General features: G+C 42.5%; 1 protein-coding gene across 2 annotated transcripts; it reads right to left on the bottom strand.

Annotated features, from left to right (window-relative positions):
- On the bottom strand, positions 1-19,841 carry DHTKD1 (dehydrogenase E1 and transketolase domain containing 1). 2 transcript variants are annotated; one of them, XM_039730908.1, is made up of 17 exons: positions 19,550-19,841; positions 17,697-17,852; positions 17,000-17,211; positions 15,182-15,376; positions 13,900-14,169; positions 10,967-11,138; positions 9,235-9,433; positions 7,676-7,988; positions 6,502-6,586; positions 5,734-5,873; positions 5,213-5,363; positions 4,195-4,301; positions 3,763-3,927; positions 3,317-3,399; positions 1,580-1,749; positions 974-1,059; positions 1-540 (listed from the first exon to the last, which is right to left on the bottom strand). In XM_039730908.1, the coding sequence occupies exons 1-17, from the start codon at positions 19,824-19,826 to the stop codon at positions 439-441; spliced, it is 2,883 nt and encodes a 960-aa protein (XP_039586842.1). In that variant the 5' UTR covers positions 19,827-19,841; the 3' UTR covers positions 1-438. The 2 variants fall into 2 exon arrangements, 1 of the variants encoding a protein (XP_039586842.1); XR_005630037.1 differs by lacking the exons at positions 1-540; positions 3,317-3,399 and having other exon boundaries at positions 1,037-1,059.
- Positions 19,842-24,562: the final 4,721 nt, after the last annotated feature.

Here is a 24,562-nt window from a genome sequence, read left to right as displayed (position 1 = left end):
TGCTATAGAAATGGCTCATTCCCAGGCATGGGGAAGCATTTATTTGATCAAGCAGTACTAACACTTCTGTAGGAAGAGAAGAAACAGAACGTGTTTCCACACACGCACCATCCCAGGAAACTGTCAAGTGCAAATAAGCAGCAAGGTAAGGTATTCCACAGTCACCTCACCAATCTGTCCCCTGCACTGGATTTTTAACTTTATAAAGACATTTTGTAGAAAACTGTATAAGAGAACAAGAAATATCAGGAGTAACAGGCACTTCTCATTGTTAGGTATTCCCCAACATGAAAAAATTGCTTCATCATTACTAAATTTATTCCACCTTTTTTTTTTTCCATTTTGGAGAACTAAGAGTCTTGAGGATCTGGCTTTTGTTCTTCACAGGAGGAGGCACTGAACATGACTGACATCAGGAGCAATCCATCCACTGAAAACTTAGATAAATGTGTGGGTCAGAACATCTTCCTGCTGCTTGTTGTGGAGAGTTCCAATGCCAACTGCTGGGGCTGGTAGAGGAGGTCTGCTCACAAGACGGAGCTGAAATTTGAGTTGTGATAAAATAATTAATGAAGGACAGAATCACATCTCGAGGTCCTGATGCCACAGTGATATCTGCTGTCAGATAACTGGGCAGTCCCAGCTGGAAGTAATGCAGGAAGTTATCCCCCATCTCCTAAAGACCATGGCTCCAAGGACTTTGTAGTGCATGATCTGCCAGAACAAATGGCACCTTGGCATTCTCCTCCTACTCCCCTACTTGGGATCTTTCATTATCCTGTCCACTTTGACTGAACACTATATGAAATAAAGCTCCAGTCCTGCTCTTCACCAATAGTGCTAAAAAGAGCAGAAGTAGCTGAAATTAGAACACACATTTGGTTTAGGAATCAAGATTAGGTTCTTTGTTAAGCAATTCAAGGAGAATTTCAAACTTCATTTTAAAGACTAAAACACCCTGGGGACATCTTACCTTAAGCCCCAGCTGCTTTTCAAACCGTGGAGACACAAAGGACCATGGACCCATGTTCTGTGGCTCTTCCTGACTCCAGATGAAGACTAAAGGAAGGATAAGGGTACATAACAAACATTCATATTTATCTTTTCAGAAGAGAAAGAAAAACAGTTTTTTGTTTTTGTAGCACCTCTAGTTTTTTTTTTGTCTTGGCACTATCTTTGAAATGAAGGCATGCCAGACTTAATTCCCTTGCAGCTCAGAACTGAATTCAAACCCAAAGTATGTCCACCATTAGGGTATACTATGTGTATATTCTGCTTTTCCACTGCTGTTTTCAAAAGCTACTAAAATAACTGGACTGCAAAGGCCAATACAAAAAATATCTCAAATGGTTTGCTCTGATTTTCAGTGCTGCTTCTTGGAAGCTAACAATAGCAGAGAAAAGAGTTCTTTTAACACAAGTGATAAACATTTCTGAAACATCCCACTCCAGAAACACTTGGATGTATGAGGGGGAGAACAAAGAGGAAAAAGCCACTACAGCTCTTCATCTTACAAGGCAACAGATTTAGTTCAGTACTTCAAAGAGACTAGAAACACAAAGGTAGAAGCTTGGCTGACCTTTTGCATGGCTGTACTTGCTCAGCTCTTGCTGTAGAGCTTCCAGGGGGAAAGGACAGAGCTCTTCAAGTCTCAGAATAGCTGTGCTGTGCTGCTTCTCTCCCAGTGTTTCTCTTTGCTTCACCAGAGCATAGTAATGCTTTCCAGAACACAGGACCACTTGGGTGACACTAAAAAAAGTAAAAAAGAATGTTTCCAAGTTTAGTGTTTTACAGAAACTTGATTAAGAACAGCTGGAAGAACACTTCTAACCAAAAAAAAAACCAGTCAAACTTCAAAGACAACTTCACAGAGCTAAATTGCTTCCCTAGACCATCTTTTCTCTTCCTTGCCTTCCCTTCCCTCCCACTCCTTCCAACAGCTGGCAAACTAACCTTTGAGCACAGTATGCCAGAGGTCCTGTTTCTTCAGTAATTTTGGGAAGGTTACCTTACAGTGGGATTGATCTCTTTTAGCTCTGACTATTAAAAATTAAACCCAGTCAAAGCTAGTCATCTCTGCACTCTCTGTAGAAAATAATCCAGAGGGAGAGAAGTCCTTCCAGAGGACAATTCTCTGCCATGCCAAAGCAGGACTGCCTGCTGGAGAGACACTACACCCTCCTGCAGTCACAGAGGTCTTGGCTGCCTAATCTTACTGGAAAAAGCAATGAGATAAACTATACCCTTTGTGCCTCACTATCCCACTTAAAAAACCCAGCATGCTAAGGTACTTCCAGCCTTTTGATGGGGGTCAGGAAGTGAAGAGAAGGGAGGCTCAGTCTTGGATACTACTGGGGCAAGCAGCAAATAAGGGGAAAAATATTAAGGCTGAATTGGTCGTTGTGAACAGGATTCACTGTAACATCTGAAAGTACAGAGATGTACACACATTTTGTTACAGCCCCACCTCATCAGCTCAGGCATTCCAGCACCAGAACAACAATTCTGGATTCATTTTTGGGCCAGTCATGACAAGAAAGACATTAAGGAGCTGGAGCCCATCCAGAGGAGGAAATGGAGCCGGTGAAGGGTCTGGAGCACAAGTCCTCTGAGAAGCAGCTGAGGGGCCTCAGCCTGGGGAAAAGGAAGCTCAGGAGGTGCCTTTTCACTCTCTGCAACTGCCTGACAGGTCACAGCCAGATCAGAGTTTGTCTCTTCTCTCAGGTAACACACAATAGGACAAGAGGAATCAGCTTCAAGTTGCATCAGAGGAGGTTTACATTGGATGTTAGGAAAAATTTCTTCACTGAAAGGGTCAAGCACTTGAACAGGCCTCCCAGGGCAGTGGTGGAGTCACCATCTTGGAGGTATTTAAATGTCTAGATGTGACACTTGGGACATGGGTTAGTGGTGGACTTGGCAGCACTGGGCTAAGACTGGATTTGATGATTTAAAGGGTCTTTTCCATCCTAAACAAATCTATGATTCTGTGATTTGTGTCACAGCTGCTCCAGTGGCTGTCAGCTAATGGACATGGTGCAGAATAGGCCCCATCAGGTTGGTAAGTACAGTCACAGACTCCCTGTGAGGCCAAGGGGTGACAGCCTAAACACTTCACTGCTTTGCAGACAGATGTGGTAACTACCAACAGTTACCTGAGGAAAAGGAGAAGAAGTAAAACTAACCACAGTCATCTACCATAAAACATTTTCCCCTCAAAGTCACCTCTTTCATATCACCTCAAATTGGAGCTGTTGGGTAGGAGAAAGGGATAGGACATCTCTTTTGAGCTTCTCCTCTAAGAAAGCAAAGCTACCTTTTAGGATTTACTGAGGAGTCACCAATGACAGGCTTGAATGTTGTCCCTGGGGCCATTTCTTCAAAACTTGATACAGCAGCCTACATGGGGGAAGAGTTGGAAGTTACCAAATCTTTCTGCTTCTCCCTCAGGCCAGAGTCAGAAAGAATACTGAGACAGGGCTTGGTAAGTACAAAATACACAGTTTCCCCTCTCCCTGGTATTCCTATTCCCAGTGAAAAGTGAGATGATAAGCTTCAGGCCAGGAATGAACCCTACTTTTAGCTCATCTCCACCCAGCTTTAATCCTCAACCTGTTTGGCCCCAAAGTGGCAAAATTTCCACTGATTTAACCCCAAGACAGCAATCAGAGAACACAGAAGGAAAAAAAAAAAAGGGGGGGAAGACAACAAAAAAGAGGATAAAGAGAAAAAAATAAAGAGAAAGGACATTTTTCAGCTTACTGGAAGCCTGAGTAACACTTTGGGAGAAGCAACAATGAGAGGTTTCCTGAAGTTTCGGACCATTTGCCTCCGGAGTAAATGGAAATACTGTGCAGGGGTGGTGGGATGCACAACTGACATGTTGACCTGGTCACCATCAACACCCTCTTCTGAGCTGTCACACATCTGTACAGGGGGAACACAGCAATACCTTGTCAAATGCAAGCAGTGAGACTAATATGCAAGAAAGAATCCAGGCACATGAGGCACACACAGGAACAGATTAGTAAATATCCAAATTCAAGAGAGGAACAACTTCAATGAAATGGGTTTAGCATTTAACTGGTAAGATTGTGCCTGAATTGCCTCCTTGGAGGACATTGCAGGCCAGCTCCCAGAGCACTGCCTGCCAGGGCTGTGCTGGGGATGCTGACCCTGGGAGGTGTGATGTACCTGGAGGAACCGTTCCATCCGGCAGGACGAGTGCTCGGGGCCTGCACCATCATAGCCATGGGGAAGAAGAATTACTATCCCACTCTGCAGAAGCCATTTAGCCTCACCTAGAAACACAGAATGAGGAGGAAGCAAAGGATGATTTCCACAGAACATAAAGCCACAGAACACATTACTTTGCACAAACTGCTCAGGAAAAAGAATAACCAATATCCACGTAATTAAATACAAGCCTGAAACATGCTGCTGGCATTTTGCCCTGAGGTTCTTTACAGTGAAATAACACATGTAAGGTGATCTGAAGTTTCTGAAATCATCAGGTAGCTCTGGGCTCCCAGAAGATTTAAGTCTCCACAAAGAGCACATGACACACTGAAATTTTAAAGCTTCATCTCTGCAAATGTGATCCCAGCAGCATCCTGTGAGCCAGTCCTGTTTAACACAGCAGTGTTTGTTCCCCTGAGCTCTGCCAAACCTCCTGCACTATACAAGAGATTACAATCAAATCCAGAATTTGGGTGGGATAAGAGGGCCTCTGAATTTCCATCTATGACTACAGAGGTTTTATATCTGAGCACTCAGAAAACATGTTAGAATCAAACTTAGTAAGGTGTTGTGGGGTTTTTTTGTTTGTTTCTTTTAAATAATTGCTATTTTCCTTCTCTATTGCTTCTGGAATTTTTCAGATGCTTCACAAAGGAAAGGTACAGCCTATAAAGCTACCAACCATATATACACAGACTAAAATACATGTAGGGGAAGAAAGGCTGTTAGTATAATTAATTGCCCTTCTGTAGTGACTGTACTCTGCCAAGGAGTCTTTCATTTTAGATGTACTGTCTTTAGAGAAAAGCTGCACAGAAATCAGGACCTCACAGGCAAGCTCACAGGACTCCTTGAGAAAACAGAATTCTTTGCACAACATGTTGCCCTTTTACTTGAAAGAGGAAGGATTTTCTAAAAATGTGTATAATACAAATGATTAATTCTTAAATATATTAGTTCCTTGTACACTTACCTCCAGAGATGAAAGTGTCAAATATTATCTGGGCTCCATTAAAGAAGTCTCCAAACTGAGCTTCCCAAATTGGCAGTAACTTAGGGCTCTCAATACTCATTCCATATTCAAAACCAAGCACAGCTTCTTCAGACAAGGGGCTGTTACTCACCTAACAAAAGGAAATTGTTGGGAGGGGTGGGTGAGGAAGAAGACAATCAAGGGCTAAGAAGCATTGGAACCAGGCAATCAGTGCTGAGGACACACACTCCTAAAGGCAATTGATAGGCACTGATTTTTTGCTTCTGAATAAAGGCACTGAGAGAAAAGAATAACATTTGCTCTCTCAAGGAAAAGCAAACCCCCTTGTTAAAGTTGTAATTTATAATGACAAAGAATAGGGATGCCCTGACAATTTTTATGTCCCTGTATCTGGGTTTTGCCAGAACATACACTAGGCCTACATATGTCTCAGCAGCTTTAAAAAATGCATTGTTTCAGCACAATTTGAGGAAGGTGGTCTTGTGGGCTACAGAACCTACCTCTAGGAAACCCTTCTGGTCTGGGGACATGTGATTCAGAGGAATGTAGGTGTCATCTGTCTCTTGGCAAACCAACATCGCGTGCCGTTGGCTGAAGGTTCCTCTGCCAACATCTTGTCCACTTAGTCTGATATTAAACCCTTGCCAAGCAATAAACACAACACCAGATCAGCAAGTTATGTAAAAAGAAAACATGCAGGACATAATTCTATCTCTTGTTATATCTCTTTCTGGATTTCCCCTCATCAGCAACATCAAATCTGAGATGCAATTCTGAACCAGCAACAGCTCCAACTGTCAAGCACACAGATGCTCTGACATTATTTTGGGTGAAATGGTTCAATTTACTGAAGCAAACTGCAAAAAAATGTGCATTCTGTATCATATGTAAATAGATATTTGAATTCAGGCTAGAGAGGAGGGAGAAGAAATTGTAGCATAAAGCACACAAAGTACTTGGGAGCCACACTGATGTCAGCTGCACTGCTTGTGCTCAGCTCTATGCACAAATGTTTTTGGGGAGTGAGAGGAAGCTACAGTTCTTTGAAGATATTTAAGACTTAGTCTACAAATATTAGTGACACATAGGATTCATATTTATCTTCTCTTAGACCATGCAAATTGTCAAATTTATAAATCACAGCCATTTTTACTTAGAAATACCTAAGAAATCTAATGTTTGACATTAGATTATTATTGACATTAAAGACAAAATTACTGACAATAAAGCAAAAATATTTTACTGTCTGCTGTCTAGTTGCCTCTTACCTTGGCTCAGCAGAGAACCAAATGCTAAAGCTTCAGCTGTTGCCCAGTCCAGCTTTTTTCCTTCCTCCATTTTTTGAATTCTTGACTAAGCAAATAAAGAAGAAGAAAAAAATTACTATTTTGTCTTTTTCCATCTGTAGCTTTTTTGGTGGCACAGACTAATATTAGAAGCTAAGAAAAAAAGCAACACACTACAGAGGGAAATGCTTTATTCCTGCAGCCAGCTTAGGCTGCATTAGAATAGAGTCTTATTTCATAACATCCTAAAGAAGGACCACAGAACCATAGGTAGATCCTATGGTGAACCATGTGTTCACCTTCCAGTCAACAAACTGTGGATTAATTAATCCTACTCAGAAAATATTAAAAAATCTTAGAACAGCACAGAGTGTAATCTTGACAGACTGCTGGTCTGTCTGGTTAGCAGTGATGAAAGATACCAGGTGTAAGTATTTCAGTCTCCAGAACTCTTCCCTGTTCTGGCCTGCAGAACTGCAGACAAATGATCAAACTGAGCTGTGCAGTTCTTGCCTTGGGCTGGGAAGACAAAAACATCAGTCTTTTGAAATACTCAACTCACAGCCTCTCTCTGGCTGCCAGGCAGACACCTGCACACACTCATCATCCATCAAAGGAAAATGTTCACAAACCCCAAACTGATCCAAACCAAACATCAACTTAGGAGCTATCAAACCCAGACTGCCAAACTAGGCCACATGTTGTGTAGTGTTTATATATATATATATAAAAGTTATAAAACACTCACTACTGGCTTTGGAACCTGTGTACACTATTTGTACACTATTGCCAGGTTCCTGAGTCATTCCTTTACCAAGTACTCGTTCTAATTACCAACTATATAAATGTTAGTAACTTACCACAATAATTTCTTTCTATTTGTAAGAATAATAAACTGTGTTTTCTATAAGCTTTTTTCTTCATTGCAATAGAATATTGTTGAAATAACAAACTAAAGTACATGGTCAGACCTGGGTGAAGAAGTCTTTCTTCAAAACTGGAGGAAAAATGGCATCATCTCAGCCTTGAAGCAGAGTGAGCTGTTTTTCCTAGACAATACCATGCTATTCTCTAACTGGCAATCCTGCTGTGTTTAGACTTCTTCCTGTAACAGGTTTGAGCCATGGGATCTGCAGTATCATGATGCTCTACTCACCTGAGCATAGGTCTTCAGGAGATGGCTGTGCATCTGCAGCTCTTGGGGCACCTCCACAGACTTGGCTCCAATGAACTGCAGCAGAGGCACGGGCATGCCCGTGTCCCAGGTGCTGATGGTGGCAGAAGGCTCCACGAAGCCTTTCCAGTGAGCCTGCAGGTTGGTGGGGGGTGGGCTGTACGAACTCACGTTGGCAAGGTGATCGTTCAGCTTGGAATAGCACGTGGTCTTTATCTCAGACACTTCAGCCTCAGTCATGAGCCCAGCAGCCGTGAGCTGTTCTGCGTACGTGTCCGGGATGCTCTTACGGGATCTGCAGGGAGGGAATCAAACCACAGACACTAAACCTGAAACCAGTGTCACAGGAGAACAAATACCACCTTACTGCAGTCAGGCACCATAGAAAACTCATATAAATGGTGTCCCGGTGCATTATACTTATTTGCATGAAGTTCCATTTCCTGGCATTTTCAAAAAGATAATAGTTCTTTGATTTGTTTTATAGTCCTTGATTTAAAAAGTGAAAGTGCTATAGTTGGCAGTTACAGGTAAAAACAAGTCTAAATCCCCTTGTCATTGTCATATTTTCTGAAAAATTTATTTGCCCAGGATTTCTTCTCCTGGGAAGCTCAGAGAAAAATGTAAACAATAATTATCTTATTTGCTTCTCCTTTGTTTTGCTGCTTTGGAATGTTTGTTGGAGATTGTTTACTGACAGGTGCATGTTTCATTGTTTGCATGTGAATTGTTTTTACTTGTTGGCCAATTATGGATTCTGGAAGAGAGAGTCATGGGTTTTCATTAGTATTCTTGGTAGCCTTCTGTCTATATCCTTTCTCTATTTCTATCTCTATCTATATTTTAGTATAGCATTCTTTAATATAATATAACGTCATAAAATAATAAATTAACCTTCTAAGAACATGGAGTCAGATTCATCAATTTCCTTCCTTCAACGGGGACCCCAGAAACTACCACACCCCCTCTGTGCTACCATGCATATTTTCTTCAGAGAAATTCACAGTAGGATTTCTGCATTGGAGAGAATCAAGGCAACCATTCCATAAATGCTTCACCTAAAATACCAGAATTCACTGGCAACTGAATTTTTGTTTGTTTTTCTTTGGGGATAAGGATGGAATCTGAATACATTTAAATGCTGATAGAGATGAGTCCGCACTGGAAGCAGCAGGATGAGGCAAAGACAAGACAAGCATCACACTGGCTTCCTGCCCACTCTCCCACTGCATGCACGCTTCCCCTTGGCACACAGAAGGCAACTTTGCCCTCTGATTACCAGTGGTCACAAATTTGAAATCCAAGAGCTATGTCCAAGATTGTTCTCCAAAAAGCACCAAGACACACATTCAAGAACCAACAGTAATGATTGCTCATTAACATCTCATTATCAGACTCACACTGTAGTCAAGGGCTGCTGACAGTCCAGCTGCACCTTACATGAAGACCTGTGGATACATCAAAGGATCTCACACAGAGACTTCTGTTGCAGCAGTAAGACTTAAGGTGGTGCAGACATATTTTGGTGGTGCAAGCCTTACCTGATGATTTTGTACATGCTGGGGTTGGTGAAGAAGGGCTCATCAAGCTCATTGTGGCCCCACTGCCTGTAGCACAGCAAGTCCACGATGACGTCCCTGCGGAACTGGCGCTGGTACTCCACAGCCAGTCGTGTGGCACGGACAACTTCCTCAGGATCATCCCCGTTCACATGGATAACTGCACATCCAACGATTTTACCTGCCCAGGGATTCAAAACACAGCTGCAATCACACCCAACCCCTTCCAAAGGAAGCAGACACACACCTGCTCTGCTGAAACTACAGACAACCCATGTGAACAGGTATATTAAAAAGAAATTTAAAAAATATGTTCTTTGTGATGAGAGCTGCAGCAGGGAGAGGAGTCTTGCCTGAGAGAACATGCAATTCGCCCAACCTGTTGTATTTGTCAGTTTGAGCACAACTTCTTTACGAGCATTTTGTTCCCAGAGGACTTTCTACACACAGTTCCTGCATCATATTAATCTGGTAGTGTACAGGAACGTGGAGAGAACTACTTGATTGCTTCTCTTTCAAACAGAAATTGAATTTTACTTCCTTCTTATCCTAAGCTATCACTACTATGAATTCATACAAGCCAAAAGCAACTTTCTCCCTTATTAGGAAGGAGTATCATTCTGTCCACTGCTCCTCCAGGCAGAAAAATCTCTTCATTAAAGAGAACACTGTAAAATTTCAATATCTTAACACCCTCTCCTGTATGACAATTTGACTGCAAGCAACAGTGATCCTTTTGTACTTTATCTGTCCAAATTCTGGAAATTAAGATACTTCAGCCATTCCTGGCTCATGCCAAGTTTTCCTCCCTCACAAAATACTAAAGCTCAGCTACATAACAGCCCCTCCTCACTGACAAGTAAGAAGAAAGGAAAACTAAGGATGGAGGCAAAAAACCAACCTAAACAAAAACAATCCATAACACAAAACCAGCCCAGGGAAAACAATAATAACATATGCTATCTACCTTACCAGATTTAATGAACCTACTTGTTTGGTTTGATGAAGCCATATGACAAACACTTGATGTTAGGTCAAAAGCATACAAAAGTATATTTTTACTTACAGGAGACATACACAAGATAACTAACTACTATGTCTCTGATCTTACTGGTAATACATCTGTTTATCACTAAGAAAGATCAGCCCAAAACAAAGCTTCTAGTTCAGGCATAGAAAGGTCTTGAGCTTCATCTTTAAACTGAAAGCTCAATAGGCTCACATGACAACAAACAAAACAGAAAAAATGGAGGAGTATCTGACGTAAAAATCTTGCTCATAAAACACACAGATGATTTTTACGAAATTTAACAAGATATATTTAAAATAAATCTCCATATTAAAATATATACTCCATTCTAAAAGCTGTCAATGATATGACAGAAACTGAGTTATAAAGACTTGACAGAAATCAAATCTTGCAATTATTTTATCACATCCTGTAAAAATGTGACAAGATTTTCCCTTGCTATTTAGTCTTTGCCATAAAGCAGATAGGGGAGGGCATATTTTTAGATCTGAATTGTTGCTAGTAGGAGAGAATAATAATAATAATAATTTTAATTCCTACTCTACCATGAAACTGGAGTTACAATAATCTCTCCCCAGAGCTGACAGGCAGTTGCTATAAAAAGTCCATTGCAAAGTTTACACTGCAGTTAAAAATCCTGTGTGACACAATAGGCAATCTTCCTTGTGATTCAACCCTACCTACCAATGTCACTGCAGTACAGGGATGACCTTCCTCGCTCTGGAGGAGTGGTGTAGCCCAGCTGGTTATTAACAATCAAATGGATGCTCCCACCAACTCTGAAATGTGGTAGATTAGAGAGGGTCAATGTTTCAGGAACAATTCCTTGCCCAGAGAAAGCAGCATCGCCATGAACCTACATCAGGGAAGAAGATGGAAAAGTCTCATTAGGAAACACTGGAGGAACAGCAAAATCAAAACCATCACTCATTAAGTAAGACCTCCTAAACTGGGTACATGGAACAGACACACTTCCAGCTGGACCCACTTCTTAATCCCTCTCAGAATACTGTTTCCATGACTTGAGAGTTTATGCAGCCGTATCACTAACACAAGGTCACAGCAGCCAACATATGTACATGAATGCCTGATGTAATTCCTACCTGGAACTGACCTATAATCTCCTAAAACTGACCCACCAGTGTCCAGGTGCCTGCAAGCTTCCTGGCTATGGCAAAGGTGCAGCAGTCAGAGGCAAGCCCTGAATGAAGGGAGCCACTCAGCACAGCATTCACCACACCTTTGCTGAAGCTGAATGTTGGTGAACAGGGACTTAGGCCCATTTCCACCTTACCAAACAGACAAGAACAGAAAAAAAGTGGAAAATTAACTGAACGGAAGTACTCCAAACCAAAAACTGCCAAAAGGAAATAAAACCTAAATTCTTAGTTACATTTCTAAATAGCAATAGCAAATAAATACTGCAAATAAAAAAACAGTCTGGAAGGGGAAGGGAACATACTGTGATAGCCAACCCAGGTTTCCAACAAAGGCTAGAGGTACTGGAGTGAGAATCATCTAACATTTCAATGTTTTGAAATTGGAGACAGTTCTCTTTTGATGAATATGATGACAGTTTCCTCAGAATGCAGACTCAGTCATTTGCAGATTAAAGTCACTATGCAGATTGATGTACTTCCTTATTGAAACCAGATGACAGTTCTGCTTTCTAGTTATGGAATAGTGGTTGCAAGCCTTAAGAGACTTCTGTCAGTACACCAAGATGACAGAGGTGCAATCACCAGTGAAATGGCAGCACTGGGTATTCCCATACAGATTTTTAAGAGGTATCACAGCCAAACAAAGGTAACTACTGCAAGAGAGACAAGCCAGCATCCCCACTCTATCCCTTACCATGCTACACTTGTTCCTAAGTGTTGGGTTTTCACCTTTCCCTCCTGGCTTCTTCTGCTGCCTAAGAAGGCTACATATCTCAGTGATAGCATTTGAGTGAAGACCCTAAAACATCTGAGAAAACTTTATGGCCTTTAGCACATCCCAAAGCATTAAAGCCTAAAGACGGTGTGACTATCCACCTACACAAGACTGTTCATATGCATCTCAATCCCCAGAGTATTCAATTCCTGTGGTGCAGGTAGGATTTTACTCATTCTACCAAAAATATGGAAACAGTCTTTGCTAGGGCACATTTTTCTCTGGGCTACATCAGCAAAAAGCTGAAAGAAGACCTTCAGACCCTGGAAAATGAAGCTCACCACCGACAATGGCAACTTAACTGATCTTTAGTCATCCTCCCCTCAAGCTCTGATACTGAGGCTTGTGGAAGAAGAGAAAAAATGCCAGTATAAACCTCAATTCAGAGTTCAGAGTGTCTCAACTTCAGAGTTCAGAGTGTCTCAAGAGAAACACTGTAAAACCAGAAAGTTCAAAGTCAAACTCCCAAACCAAGATTCTGAAACACAAGGTGCCTGCTTTCATCTCTTTCTTCTCAATTAGTTGAATGAAAGCAGTTAACAGTTGGAATCAAAAATTTACCTGTTTCCAATCTCACTTGTGTACCTCTTAAAGACACAATCACAAGTAATGATGATACGTTTTCTTCCTTTTAGGAATACTTTGAATCAGCTGACTGATATGGAATCAAATGTATCTCTTCTCTGCTACGCAGTCCTCCCTGTCACTTATCCCCACAAATCCTAAGTGAAATTTTCTTGGATAGGGAGGGTCCATTTATCCTGAAGAATTGTTGTTTAGAGTCATAGTACTTTCATTACTACATGCTGAAGATTTACCATTATGAGAAAGAAACAATAGGATCTTCTCAAACTAAGAAATAACTGCATTGAAAGATGGAGAGATATTGGGAAGCAGAAGTTGGCTGCACTTGTAAGCTCCAAAGACTTTCTTTTAATAAAAAACTAAGAACCCAAACTTGCCCAGAATATTTTGTATTCTCGTGACTGCTTTTTCACAATATCCCACCCTTCCAGAAGAAAACAAAATATTTTTTTAACTGAAATACATTTTCCCTCCTACATGTAACTTCCTCCATGTCTGTTGTACTTTACAGAACACTTGTGCCCAACTTGTTTTTACTCCTAGCCTTAAAATGTTAAGAGTTCAATTCAGTTGTTTTTCCAAGTTCAAGTCAAAGCAAGACAAGAAAATTTATCAAGGAACTGTTTAGGATTGCTTCTACAGCTATACAAGTCAGTTCAAGGAGTAAAAACTAATTCCAGCAGAGTCTTCAACAGTACCATGACAAAATGACAAAATTCTAAATCCTCCTGAACATTTTGCAGCCTTGTTGACAGCTCTTCTCCAAACCCATTAATTTGAAGGAAAGCTTCCAGTGGCACTTTAAATGCAAAATTGAGGAAAGGCACACATGGCTCTCAATACAGAATATTATTAAAATAAAGGGAGGTATCAGAATCAGCATTCAGAAATCTTAGAAGTGCAATTATTTAAATGCCAGCATCATCACAAATGCCACCTGGAGATCTTCCTAGCACTCCTCTTTCTCCATAAAGAAGATCCCAGCTCTTGGCATCATACATTAACTCAGTTTTGTTTGATATTTCTATGTACACTCCTGTTCACATTCTAGTCCAGCAAGTCTTACAAATATAAATTACAATAGCTGAGCAAAATACCTGCAGGCAAATAACTTTGTCCCCAGGCTGTGCAGAGCTCTCTGGGGAGTAATCGCCATCGAGCAGGGTCTGTTGCCTGGCTCGGGTCTTGCCCACAGCCACTGGGTTGATGGCTTCTAAGTGTGAGGGGTTGGGGAGCAAGGTGACATGCACAGGTCTGTGGGAGCCGAAGTCCAGATCTACAGAAGATGTCAGGTGGGAGAGAACATCCCCAATGGCTGCTGAATTCTCTGGAAACTCGCTCAAACCACGCATCTTGCGGAACATGAGCTGCAGGGAAACAGATTTGGTTAAAACTCTTTTCTGATTCACTGACAAATTGAAAGAAAAACTCTCTCCTACTCCTGAAATTGCAATGATGCTTCAAAGTAGCAGAACATAAAACCATTCATTAGAGTTCTTTTAACAGTTTTCTGCAGACAGTTCACTGAATGTTGATAGGAAGGGAGAACACTCTCACACAGGTAACATTTTATTGCTCCAGCATTCACAACATGGCAAACTTTTGGGGGTTTATTTTACTGCAAATAAACCAGGCAACTGACTGTGAAGTTACAAATCTCTTACTGTCTTAGGTTGCAAGATGTAGCTAGACATGTGTATTCTATTGGCATCTGTTAGAGGTGGGGCAGCTATCTTCTGTTAATTGGGCTGTCTGTTAAAAACAGGTGGGGCAGTTTTCTTTATCTCTTCCACAATCAATCCTCCCTCCAGGAGATATCTGCTGTTAATGGGACGTTCCATGGCTGATAAAATTCCATCATCCCCTTAGGAGATGCTCCACCCAGGGGGAGGAGTAAAGCATTCCTACCTGGATATAATCTGAGATTTGGAACAACACAGGCAGCCTGTTCCCACTGTATACCCAGAAGAGCAGCTTTCTTCTCCACTGGATTCCCAGAGGAATACCAGGCCCATCTACACCACCACTGACCCTTCAGAGGAAAACTCCACCCTTCTACAGGATCACTGCTTCAACAGAACAACATTTGTCACTCCAAGACGACTCCAGCCACCATTTAATGGGACTGCTACCAACACCCTGACCCAGAGGGTGTCAGATCCTATTTTGACTCTGTCAGTGGTTTTGTTTTGTATTACTGCATTTTTATTTTTAATTTTCCTAGTAAAGAACCGTTATTCCTGCTCCCATATCTTTGCCTGAGAGCCCCTTAATTTCAAAATTGTAATAATTCAGAGGGAGAGGGTTTACATTTTCCATTTCAAGAGAGGCTTTTGCCTTCCTTAGCAGACACCTGTCTTTTCAAACCAAGACACCTACCTCAGGAGGAAGCTGGAGTAAGCCTGCAAGCAAGTTCAGCCTCCCCCTGTGGGGCATTCCAATGATGATATCCGTGACCCCGCTGTACGCGCACATCTTGAACAGCTCGTGGAAGAAACCCATCATGCTCTCTGCTCCCTCACCACCGTATCGCTTCACCGTGGCAAACTTGGTGGCCAAGAAGTGATCAAACTCCTGTTAAAAACAGGACAACTTCAGCATTAGGCTATTTTAAGCAGCAGCCTTCTGTTTATAAAATTGAAATACAATTTATGTTTATACCCTTGAGGCATACAAATCTAAACATACCCCTGGAAAGTCTCAGCTCGCTCTCCACCCACACAGTCTGAGACCAGAAGCTATGATGACCATAAAAAATCAGCTCTAAGCAGAAAAATGTTGCATTGAGGACCAAACTTTCTCTGTCTCACATGGAAAGTGCTTCAAGAATTCTAACACCAGATTAATTTACAAATTCCTTGGTAGTTTACCTGTTTTAGGTGGAAATTTAGGAATGTTCTTTTTACAATATATACCGTAATGATCCTGAGATACAAAGTGCTAGCGAAGCAGAGATTCATTTTGATTTACTTTAGGCCCAGTCCTTATTATGTAGGTAGAATGCTTGGGAGAAGAAAAATAAATGAATCTGTATTTACTTCATTTTCTTCTCACTTCACTCCATTCACCTCCTAGAAAGCTCTAATAAGTGACCAAGTTTTGGAAGCACTGGACATTTCTTTTGTTTTTGCAACTGAAGACAGAAACTAAAAAAAGTCTGTAACTGAGAAGGGAAGACTAAGTCACACCCAAAGATCTGAGCCAACTGCTTGTTGAGCAATATTCAGTTCTAAGGAATAATGTATACAAAACTGGTCACATATAACGGCAGGTTTTTTTCTGTCAGGGTTAATTTATATACTCTTAATATACTTGTGGTCATACTGAAATTAAAGTAGAGTACATCAGGGTCCCAATATCACCCTCCTGTGTCACCATCAAATTCCTCTAGCTGCCAAAGAGGCTACAAAAAATACAAAGTGGGCTATATACTTCCATTCAGTCATTGGTAAATATTACATTTAACACTCCTTCCACTTGGAAAACTGGAAACAGGGACACTTTCACAGATCCTGCTCTTCTACCTTTCCAACCTTCACAGATCCTGCTCTTCTACCTTTCAATCATTCTGGATAACATGGGAAGAAAAGGGGAAAAAATTAAAACTTTTCACACTACAGAAGTATAGGAATAAATTTTCTCTATACATTTCAAAAGTGCATAAATATTTCACTTCCTTATAGAAGGCATTGAACAAAGGTTCCTTGCTGAAAAGCACCAGTGCTATATGATAGCAACTCAGTCCAACTCTGATTTGTTCTTCTAAAACCTTGAGGGACAGCATATTTTAAGGACAGTAAAACAGATCAGCATGAGGGTGAGAGGAAAACACAGAACAGCTAAGCTAGAGCACAAGATTTCACAGAGCTCTGTTCAACCTTGTGGTCCCATCAGTAACATTCAATATGAGCTGTCAGATCATTAATCTAAGAGTGTATCACTTTTGAAGACTGATCATTCATGGGTTTATAGCATCATTATTTCAGTAATGGCTGATAAGTTAATTCAGCAACAAACTCCAATGAGATTCCTGCATTGCACTGCTTCAGGCAAAGCCTTGTACTTCTTCCTCCTGCACACTGTCAAAGCCTTTCAGGACAGTGATTGTTCTTTTTCTGCATGAATTGTGTCCAGAATAGTAAAGGATGCATGATAGACTCCATGACTATTACAATCCAGTAACAGAGAACAAAGTACCTGGGACTCCAGCATTAGTTTGCACAAGTGCTTTTTCTCTTCAGGTGTAAATGCTTCTTGCTTTAGCTCTTCAAACCTTTTAGCAAACCATTCTCTCTCCTCCAAAGTTGGAAGCTGGCTTGTTTCTATGGAAATATGCCCGCAGTATATATGGTCAAGGTAAGCCATCACATCCTCTACAGAAGCCTCCTCTTTCCCCATGTTTATAAGTCCTGGTGGGAAATAAATGTTATTTAGTCACTTTGGGGGAGGAGGGGAAGCACGAAGATCTGTTTTGGAGAAAATAAAGCAATGAGAAAGACCCCCCCCTTCCTTTGTTTAAGGCTGCATCAAGGCTCTAAGAGAGACAAGAAAAGACAATTCTTGACTTCTGCCCCTGTATTTTCAAACCTTCACCACAGTGTTAAGTATTGTGGTAAATCATAGAATGTTACAGTAACACAAAAAATCAATGTTTAACCTCAATAGCTGTAAGAACAAGCACAAATGTTCATGATTTCTGAAGATGCTAGACAGCAGCCTCTCACTGCAGTATGATTTCTGCAACAGACGTATGTATGCTGAAGTTGACAATTTTCTGTCCAACAGTTTCCATCAGTGATTGAGCCACACTCAATATCTGATCTTCCACAGAGGCCACAGCCCCTCAGTAAATTGGCCATGAACAGAATTTGCTGTGATAAGGCTGTGGACTCACCTGTAGTAACGAGAGGACCCTGAAGAACTTCAGCCAGCTCTTGGATTTCAGGTACCATGCTCATAACAGCTCGGCCAGCAAACAGTGGGTTTATTTTGGCTGCTTTGTGGCCATGTTCAGCATAGGCAGTTATTAAACGAGCAAGAGCATGGTCAACTAAAACCAAAAAGAAAGCAGAACAGTATCACACATGTGCTTAGATTAAATACACTTAGAGCACCAACACAGGAATGTTTTGTCTGCTGGCAACCATCAAGGTTCTGGCTGGAAAGAGAACTTTTCTATGCAGTTATTTCTACCTTATTACCCCACAACAGCTCCCACCAGCAAACTGCTAAATCTGCTCCCCAAAGCGATTTTCAAGCAAGTACACTCAAGATTTCCCCACAGTTCCCCTCATAGGTTAGGCTCCTGTAAAAATATGGAAAGCTACTTCATTTTTGCTTCAAATCTCTCTACAACAGTGAACCAAAATCACTACAAACAGATATGTTCAAGTCAAGATCAGCACATTACCAGTGTATAGTCTTATTTCCTAAGCCAACTCAATCCTATCACTTATGCTTCCTTGTTTCTTGCTTTAATGACAGGAGGATTGGGTCTTAACAATAATTCAGGTCCCATGACTTCAAAAAAACCAAAGTCTGTCTGCAGTAGCCAAGAACATGTGCTGAGCCAAATGTGGTAAAAATTATCGAAATGGGCAGAACTTGACCGGCTGAGAGGTCACACACACGTTATTGTCACGGAGCACAGCCACAGACCAGGCTGCTAAACTGCAAACAATAAAACATACTGCAGGCACAACCTGCTACAAATTAATGACATGAACCTGCTTATAAAGCATTCCTAACGTGGAAGGGTTTTTTATCCCGGTAAAAACGCAGCACTGACAGTAGTCAGGTCTGAAGGCTTTTGTTTTCCAAAACAATGCACTTCTCAGACCATAGCAGAAGGTTATTTCTCTGACACTTGTCAGCCCATTCAAAACAGCCCCTTTTCTCTACTGGGTTGTACAACAGAGGGACATAACCCAGACATAAGGCTTACAGTGCCCACAATGCCCTCAGCAAGGAGGCCGTTTAAACGCAATTTTTAAAATGTTACATAAAAATATGTTAATCATTAACAAGGAGGCTACTTTGTGATGGGCCTCGGTGTCCAGGAGCTACAAACTGGTTTCACTCCTGCTCCTGGACAAAGGGTTTAATTCCCACCAGTCGCCAGAGTAAAGTTAATGGAAGCACCACACTCCTACCTAGAAGAGTTTTCTGCTTAAAAACACCTTTCTGCAATGTAAAACGGAGCTAAAAGCAACACAGTTTTGATACAGGAGAGAGTAGGGGTACTTAATCATGGAATCCTAGAATGTTACCGGGTTGGAAGGGACTTTACAGACCATGAGGTCCGAACTCCCCTGCCATGGGCAGGAGCACCTCCCACTAAAGCAGGCTCCTCAAAGTTTTATCCCATCTGGTTTTGAACACCGTCAGGATTGGGGCATCCACAATTCCCTGGACAGCCTGTTCAGCGCCTCACCACCCTCAGTTCGGCTAGCTCAAGCCCCATGGCACAAAAGGAGAATGACAGGCAAAGGTACTTCTATGAGCCGCAGAACTCTCCGAGAGCCCACCGCTGAGCAAACTCCAGCAGTCGGAGCTCTCGCAGCCGCTTCAGCCCGTGGAGCGGAGCCAGGCACCCCAGGCTTGCAGAAACCACGGCCGAGAGCTCTCGGAGCGGCTGCTCCGCGCTCTGCCCCGCCGGGACCAACACACGCCACACCTCAGAGCTCCGAGCCCGGGCCCCGCTCCGGGCAGCCCCCGCCGCGCTCCCTCTGCCCGGGGGTGTCCGACCTGCTCTGCCGGCGCCGCGCTGCTCCTCCGCCCGCCCGCCCGCCGCCTTCCGCGGTTTGTAGCCGTAGACGCCACGCTCGGTGCGGTACCAGCGCCTGGGGCCGGCCCGGCAGAGCGCGGAGCTCACGGCCCGAGCCCCCGCCGCGGCCGCCATGGCCATGGCCGCGCTGCCCCCGCCGCCGCCACCGCCCCCGGACCCGCCCCGAGCCCCGGGGGCGGTGTCTGCAGCGGGGCCCCTCAGGGCTCCGGCCCTGCCGAAAGGAACGGGCAGGCACATGATGTTCCGGGCTCCAGCGAGGCAATGTGGAGTGCCGTGTCCAGTTCTGGGCTCCTCAGCACAAGGGACACAAGGAGCTGCCACAGAGATGAGGAGGCCTCTGGAGCATCTCTTCTGTGAGGAGACTGCGGGAGCTCGGCCTGGTCAGCGTGCAGAAGACTGGGAGGAGATTTCATAAATGCATAGAAATGTCTCAAAGGTGGATGCCAAGAAGTTGGTGCCAGACTCTTTGCAGTAGTGCCCAGCATCAGGACTAGGAGCAATGGCCGTAAAATAAAACCCAAGAAGTTCCACCTCAACACAAGGCAGAACTTTTCGTTGAGAGTGGCAGAGCACTGGGACAGGCACTCGGATGTTGTGAGTCTCCTTCTGTGGAGACATTCAGAACCCACCTGGATGTGTTCCTGCATCAGCTGCTCCAGGTGACCCTGCCTTGGCAGCGGGGTTGGGCTGGATGATCTCCAGAGGTGCCTTCCAACTCTACACCAGTGAGACCCTGCCTGCAGTGCTGCATCCAGCTCTGGGGACCTCAGCACACGAGGGACATGGCTCTGTTGGAGCAAATCCAGACGAGGCCACCAAGACGATTAGAGAGGTGGAGCACCATTCCTATGAGGAAAAGCTGAGGGAGTTGGGATTGTTCAGCCTGCAGAAGAGAAGGCTTCCACATGACTTAATTGCAGCCTTCTAGTACCTGAAGGGAGTCTGCAAGAAAAGATGGAGATGGATTTTTTACAAGAGCATTTAGTGACAGGACAAGGAGGAATGGCTTCAAACCAAGAGAGTGTAGGTTTAGATTGAGTATTAGGAGGATGTTCTTTGCTGTGAGCGGGGTAAGGTACCAAAGAGGCTGTGAAGGGAAGCTGTGGATGCCCCACCTGTGGACGTGTCCAAGGACAAGTTGGATAGACCTCTCATCATCTCTGGAATAGTGGAAGGTGTCCCTGCCTGTGGCAGGGGGCTGCACAAGATATTCTTTAAATGTCCCTTCCAATCTCAACTTTTCTGTGATTCTGTAAACTTCGTGTGAATGCAGGTCTGGGGTACTGGCAAGTTCCCTGTCTGTAGGCCTGGCTGTGTTCCTGTAGCCTTCACAATGAGGAAATCAAAGAGCATTTTTTGTCCAAATCAAACCATGGTATTTGCCTTTGGAACAGGTGGGACTGGATTTCAGAAGTGAATCCGTTCCAACACCCCAGTTGGTCTGGGATTTTATGATATTCACAGTTCTTGCAGAGGGGCCACTTGTGTTCCTTAAGGCCTGCATGGTTGGGTTTATGCATATTTGTAAAACCCAATGTGGGAGAAAAATATAAAAATAAATGACCTTTAATGCTGCAAAGAGGGCAGTGACAGAAGGACAGTGGACATGTGGTCCATACAGTGAAGTGTAGTAGAAATGTGGCTGTGAACAGTCATATTTTTTTCAATTAGAATGAAGGAACCTTAAAAGTAATGCTGCAAGGTTATGTGATTTTTTTGAAGATGACAGTGGAGATGGAGAAAACTTTGATGTAGTTAAATATTTCGTGCTTGGGGAAAAAGACAAATGTTGCAGGCAGATTGCAGGATGATGAAATACTTTTCCACAGTTCTTAAGCAAACACCAGTCAAACAGCAGATATCACTGGTTTTGCTTTGAATCATATAGGCAGTTAGTTGAATATTTCCCAATTAGCACGGATAGGAATAGGTTTGAGCATTAAAAATTTTCCAGTTTCTCCAATGAGATGTTTCAGACACACAATGTGGATCTCAGAGAACTAGCTGAATATTTGTATATATAAGTTCTATTAATAGAAGTTTAATAAAGTCTAAGCAGGTGTTTATGAAATATATATCTCATCAAGTCAACTTGTTGGGTTTTTATGTGAATCAAAATCCAGTTAATAAAGATTTAAAGCACTTTACAGATTTGCCAACATAATCATCTTGTGTAGGACGTGATTCCATGTGACAAAAGCATTGCTGTGGCTATATCTAGGTCAAGGAAAGGCTTTGTTGACTTTGATTCATGTCTAAATGTGAGAAGGTGGTACCTGTGCCAGCAGAAACACCACTGCTGAGGGCGTAGGCAACGTGACTCTCCCAGCCTGGCTCTTCTGGCACAAAGCCTGTCCTGGAGAAGGCTCCAATGTGAGGTTCATTCAGTACTACATGATGCTCTCACTAAAAATATGGGAAATGCCCAAAAACAAGGCTGTGCATACTAAATAGTGTCTGACTACCTGGCAGCATAGAAAATCAGCAGCACTGGGAATATTTCTAAAGGAATTCTCCCCCTTGCTACTTTAGTAGTTAGATGAACCCAAAAAAGCTGCCCACACTTGAGTGCTGATGAAGTTTGTCAGCTGGAGGTAAGTGAGGAGGAGATGTCACCTTGAATCTGAGAGTCAAGATGGAGATAAGCAAACACAACTTATTTTAACAGGATGAGGTGAAAGCTTGCACGTGTTCAAAGAGTATGTGCACTAAAATGTAGCTCCTCTCCAGGAAACAGTGGCTATAAATAATCTCCAAAAATCATGAGAAAAAAGCAGGTGGGTCTAAAAAAATTATGTGAATATCCACTCACTTGGAAAAGCAGATAATTTGCTGGATTTGGCTGCAAGAAAATATAGAGGACACCTACAGATTCTACATTAGGCCAGTATTTGGCACAATTTAAATACTGTGTGCATGTTTGGTGCCAGTAATTGAGGAAATAGATAAAAAAATATGGGAAGAAGAGCTTCAGGAATTAAAAAAAAAAAAAGCACTTTACAGATTTGCCAACATAATCATCTTGTGTAGGACGTGATTCCATGTGACAAAAGCATTGCTGTGGCTATATCTAGGTCAAGGAAAGGCTTTGTTGACTTTGATTCATGTCTAAATGTGAGAAGGTGGTACCTGTGCCAGCAGAAACACCACTGCTGAGGGCGTAGGCAACGTGACTCTCCCAGCCTGGCTCTTCTGGCACAAAGCCTGTCCTGGAGAAGGCTCCAATGTGAGGTTCATTCAGTACTACATGATGCTCTCACTAAAAATATGGGAAATGCCCAAAAACAAGGCTGTGCATACTAAATAGTGTCTGACTACCTGGCAGCATAGAAAATCAGCAGCACTGGGAATATTTCTAAAGGAATTCTTCCCCTTGCTACTTTAGTAGTTAGATGAACCCAAAAAAGCTGCCCCCACCTTGAGTGCTGATGAAGTTTGTCAGCTGGAGGTAAGTGGTGAGGAGATGTTACCTTGAATCTGAGAGTCAAGATGGAGATAAGCAAACACAACTTATTTTAACAGGATGAGGTGAAAGCTTGCACGTGTTCAAAGAGTATGTGCACTAAAATGTAGCTCCTCTCCAGGAAACAGTGGCTATAAATAATCTCCAAAAATCATGAGAAAAAAGCAGGTGGGTCTAAAAAAATTATGTGAATATCCACTCACTTGGAAAAGCAGATAATTTGCTGGATTTGGCTGCAAGAAAATATAGAGGACACCTACAGATTCTACATTAGGCCAGTATTTGGCACAATTTAAATACTGTGTGCATGTTTGGTGCCAGTAATTGAGGAAATATATAAAAAAAATTGGGAAGAAGAGCTTCAGGAATTAAAAAAGACATGCTTTATATGTGAGATTCAGGAAATGACAGCTGCCTGGTTTTGGTAAATCAGTACAAAAGCTGGATTATATGTGCACAAATGAAACAGGTACTTTAGAAGGAAAAGTTTTCTGAAGTTTGCTTGCATGGCCTTACAAGAGAGAGCTCCAACATAATTGTAGATGTGGGAGTGGGGTATAAACACAAAAGGAGATTTTGATTTCTTTCAAAACTGTAGTGATTGTGCTTTTTGTTCATGTTGGAAAGGGCAGCAGCATTGTGCTTCAGAAGAAAATAAGCCAACATCTCTTGATGTAATGCCACTGATACTTAACCCAAGTATAACCCAATTCCCCCTAAAAGAGTAATCCAAAGGCACCCACTGACAGGCCAAAGGATTGGTGCCTCTGGAAAATAAAGTGCCAACACTAACATGGATTTTCTCTCCCTCTTTTTTGTGCCTCTGGAAAATAAAGTGCCAACACTAATATGGATTTTCCCTCCCTCTTTTCACTATGTTCTGCCATGGATCTTCTCACTCCAGTGAATCAGTTTAATTAGCTTGGTAGTTTAAGATATTTTGGCAAGCAAATGAGATCTTTGTGAGCAGGGACATGTGCATGATCTGTGTCAACAACAAGCACGACTCCATCCTTTCAACCTTGTCCAGAAAGATTTTTAGATATGTCTGCAAAATGAGCAATGAAGTTAAACAGCAGGGAGGAGAGCTCTTCCCTGGAAAATAAAAAAAAAAGCCTGTCTAGTCCTGTACCAGCTGGCAGCACACACCTAAAGCTCTGTATCTGTAAAGTGTCTTCTGTTGGGGCTGACTCTTGCCTCTGAACAAAAAGCAACTTTAACAGCTGAAAAACCTCGTTATGTACACCCAGGCCTGTGCCAGCTGTCAAGGTCCAACATTGCTGAAGGCTTGTTCCAAGCCCAGAGGGGTGTAAAGGCTTTCCCAACCTAAAAGCTTCTGTCAGAACCTGGATCCAAAATGTAAAATAAACACCAGATTCTCACTCTGCAGCTCTGGGCTGTGCCAGCTTTTCCCAGCTTAGGCAGCTCCAGAGTTGCCCAAGAGGTGATGCCGTGCCCAGAACTGCAGGCAGAGAGCCTTTCCAACAAATCCAGGAGTTTCACTAAATTC

The sequence above is a fragment of the Passer montanus genome, unplaced genomic scaffold, assembly GCF_014805655.1.
Source record: "Passer montanus isolate IOZ18808 unplaced genomic scaffold, ASM1480565v1 scaffold74, whole genome shotgun sequence".
Classification (NCBI taxonomy): domain Eukaryota; kingdom Metazoa; phylum Chordata; class Aves; order Passeriformes; family Passeridae; genus Passer; species Passer montanus.
This window is presented reverse-complemented; position numbering and strand designations above follow the sequence as displayed.

Coding starts and splice junctions, on each gene's coding strand:
- DHTKD1 (XM_039730908.1), bottom strand. CDS start 19,826: ATGTGCCTGCCCGTTCCTTTCGGCAGGGCCGGAGCCCTGAGGGGCCCC. Junction 17,212..17,696: donor GGGTCCTCTCGTTACTACAG/GTGAGTCCACAG, acceptor ATTTCCCACCAG/GACTTATAAACATGGGGAAA. Junction 6,587..7,675: donor TCCTGAAGACCTATGCTCAG/GTGAGTAGAGCA, acceptor TTATTTGCTTAG/TCAAGAATTCAAAAAATGGA.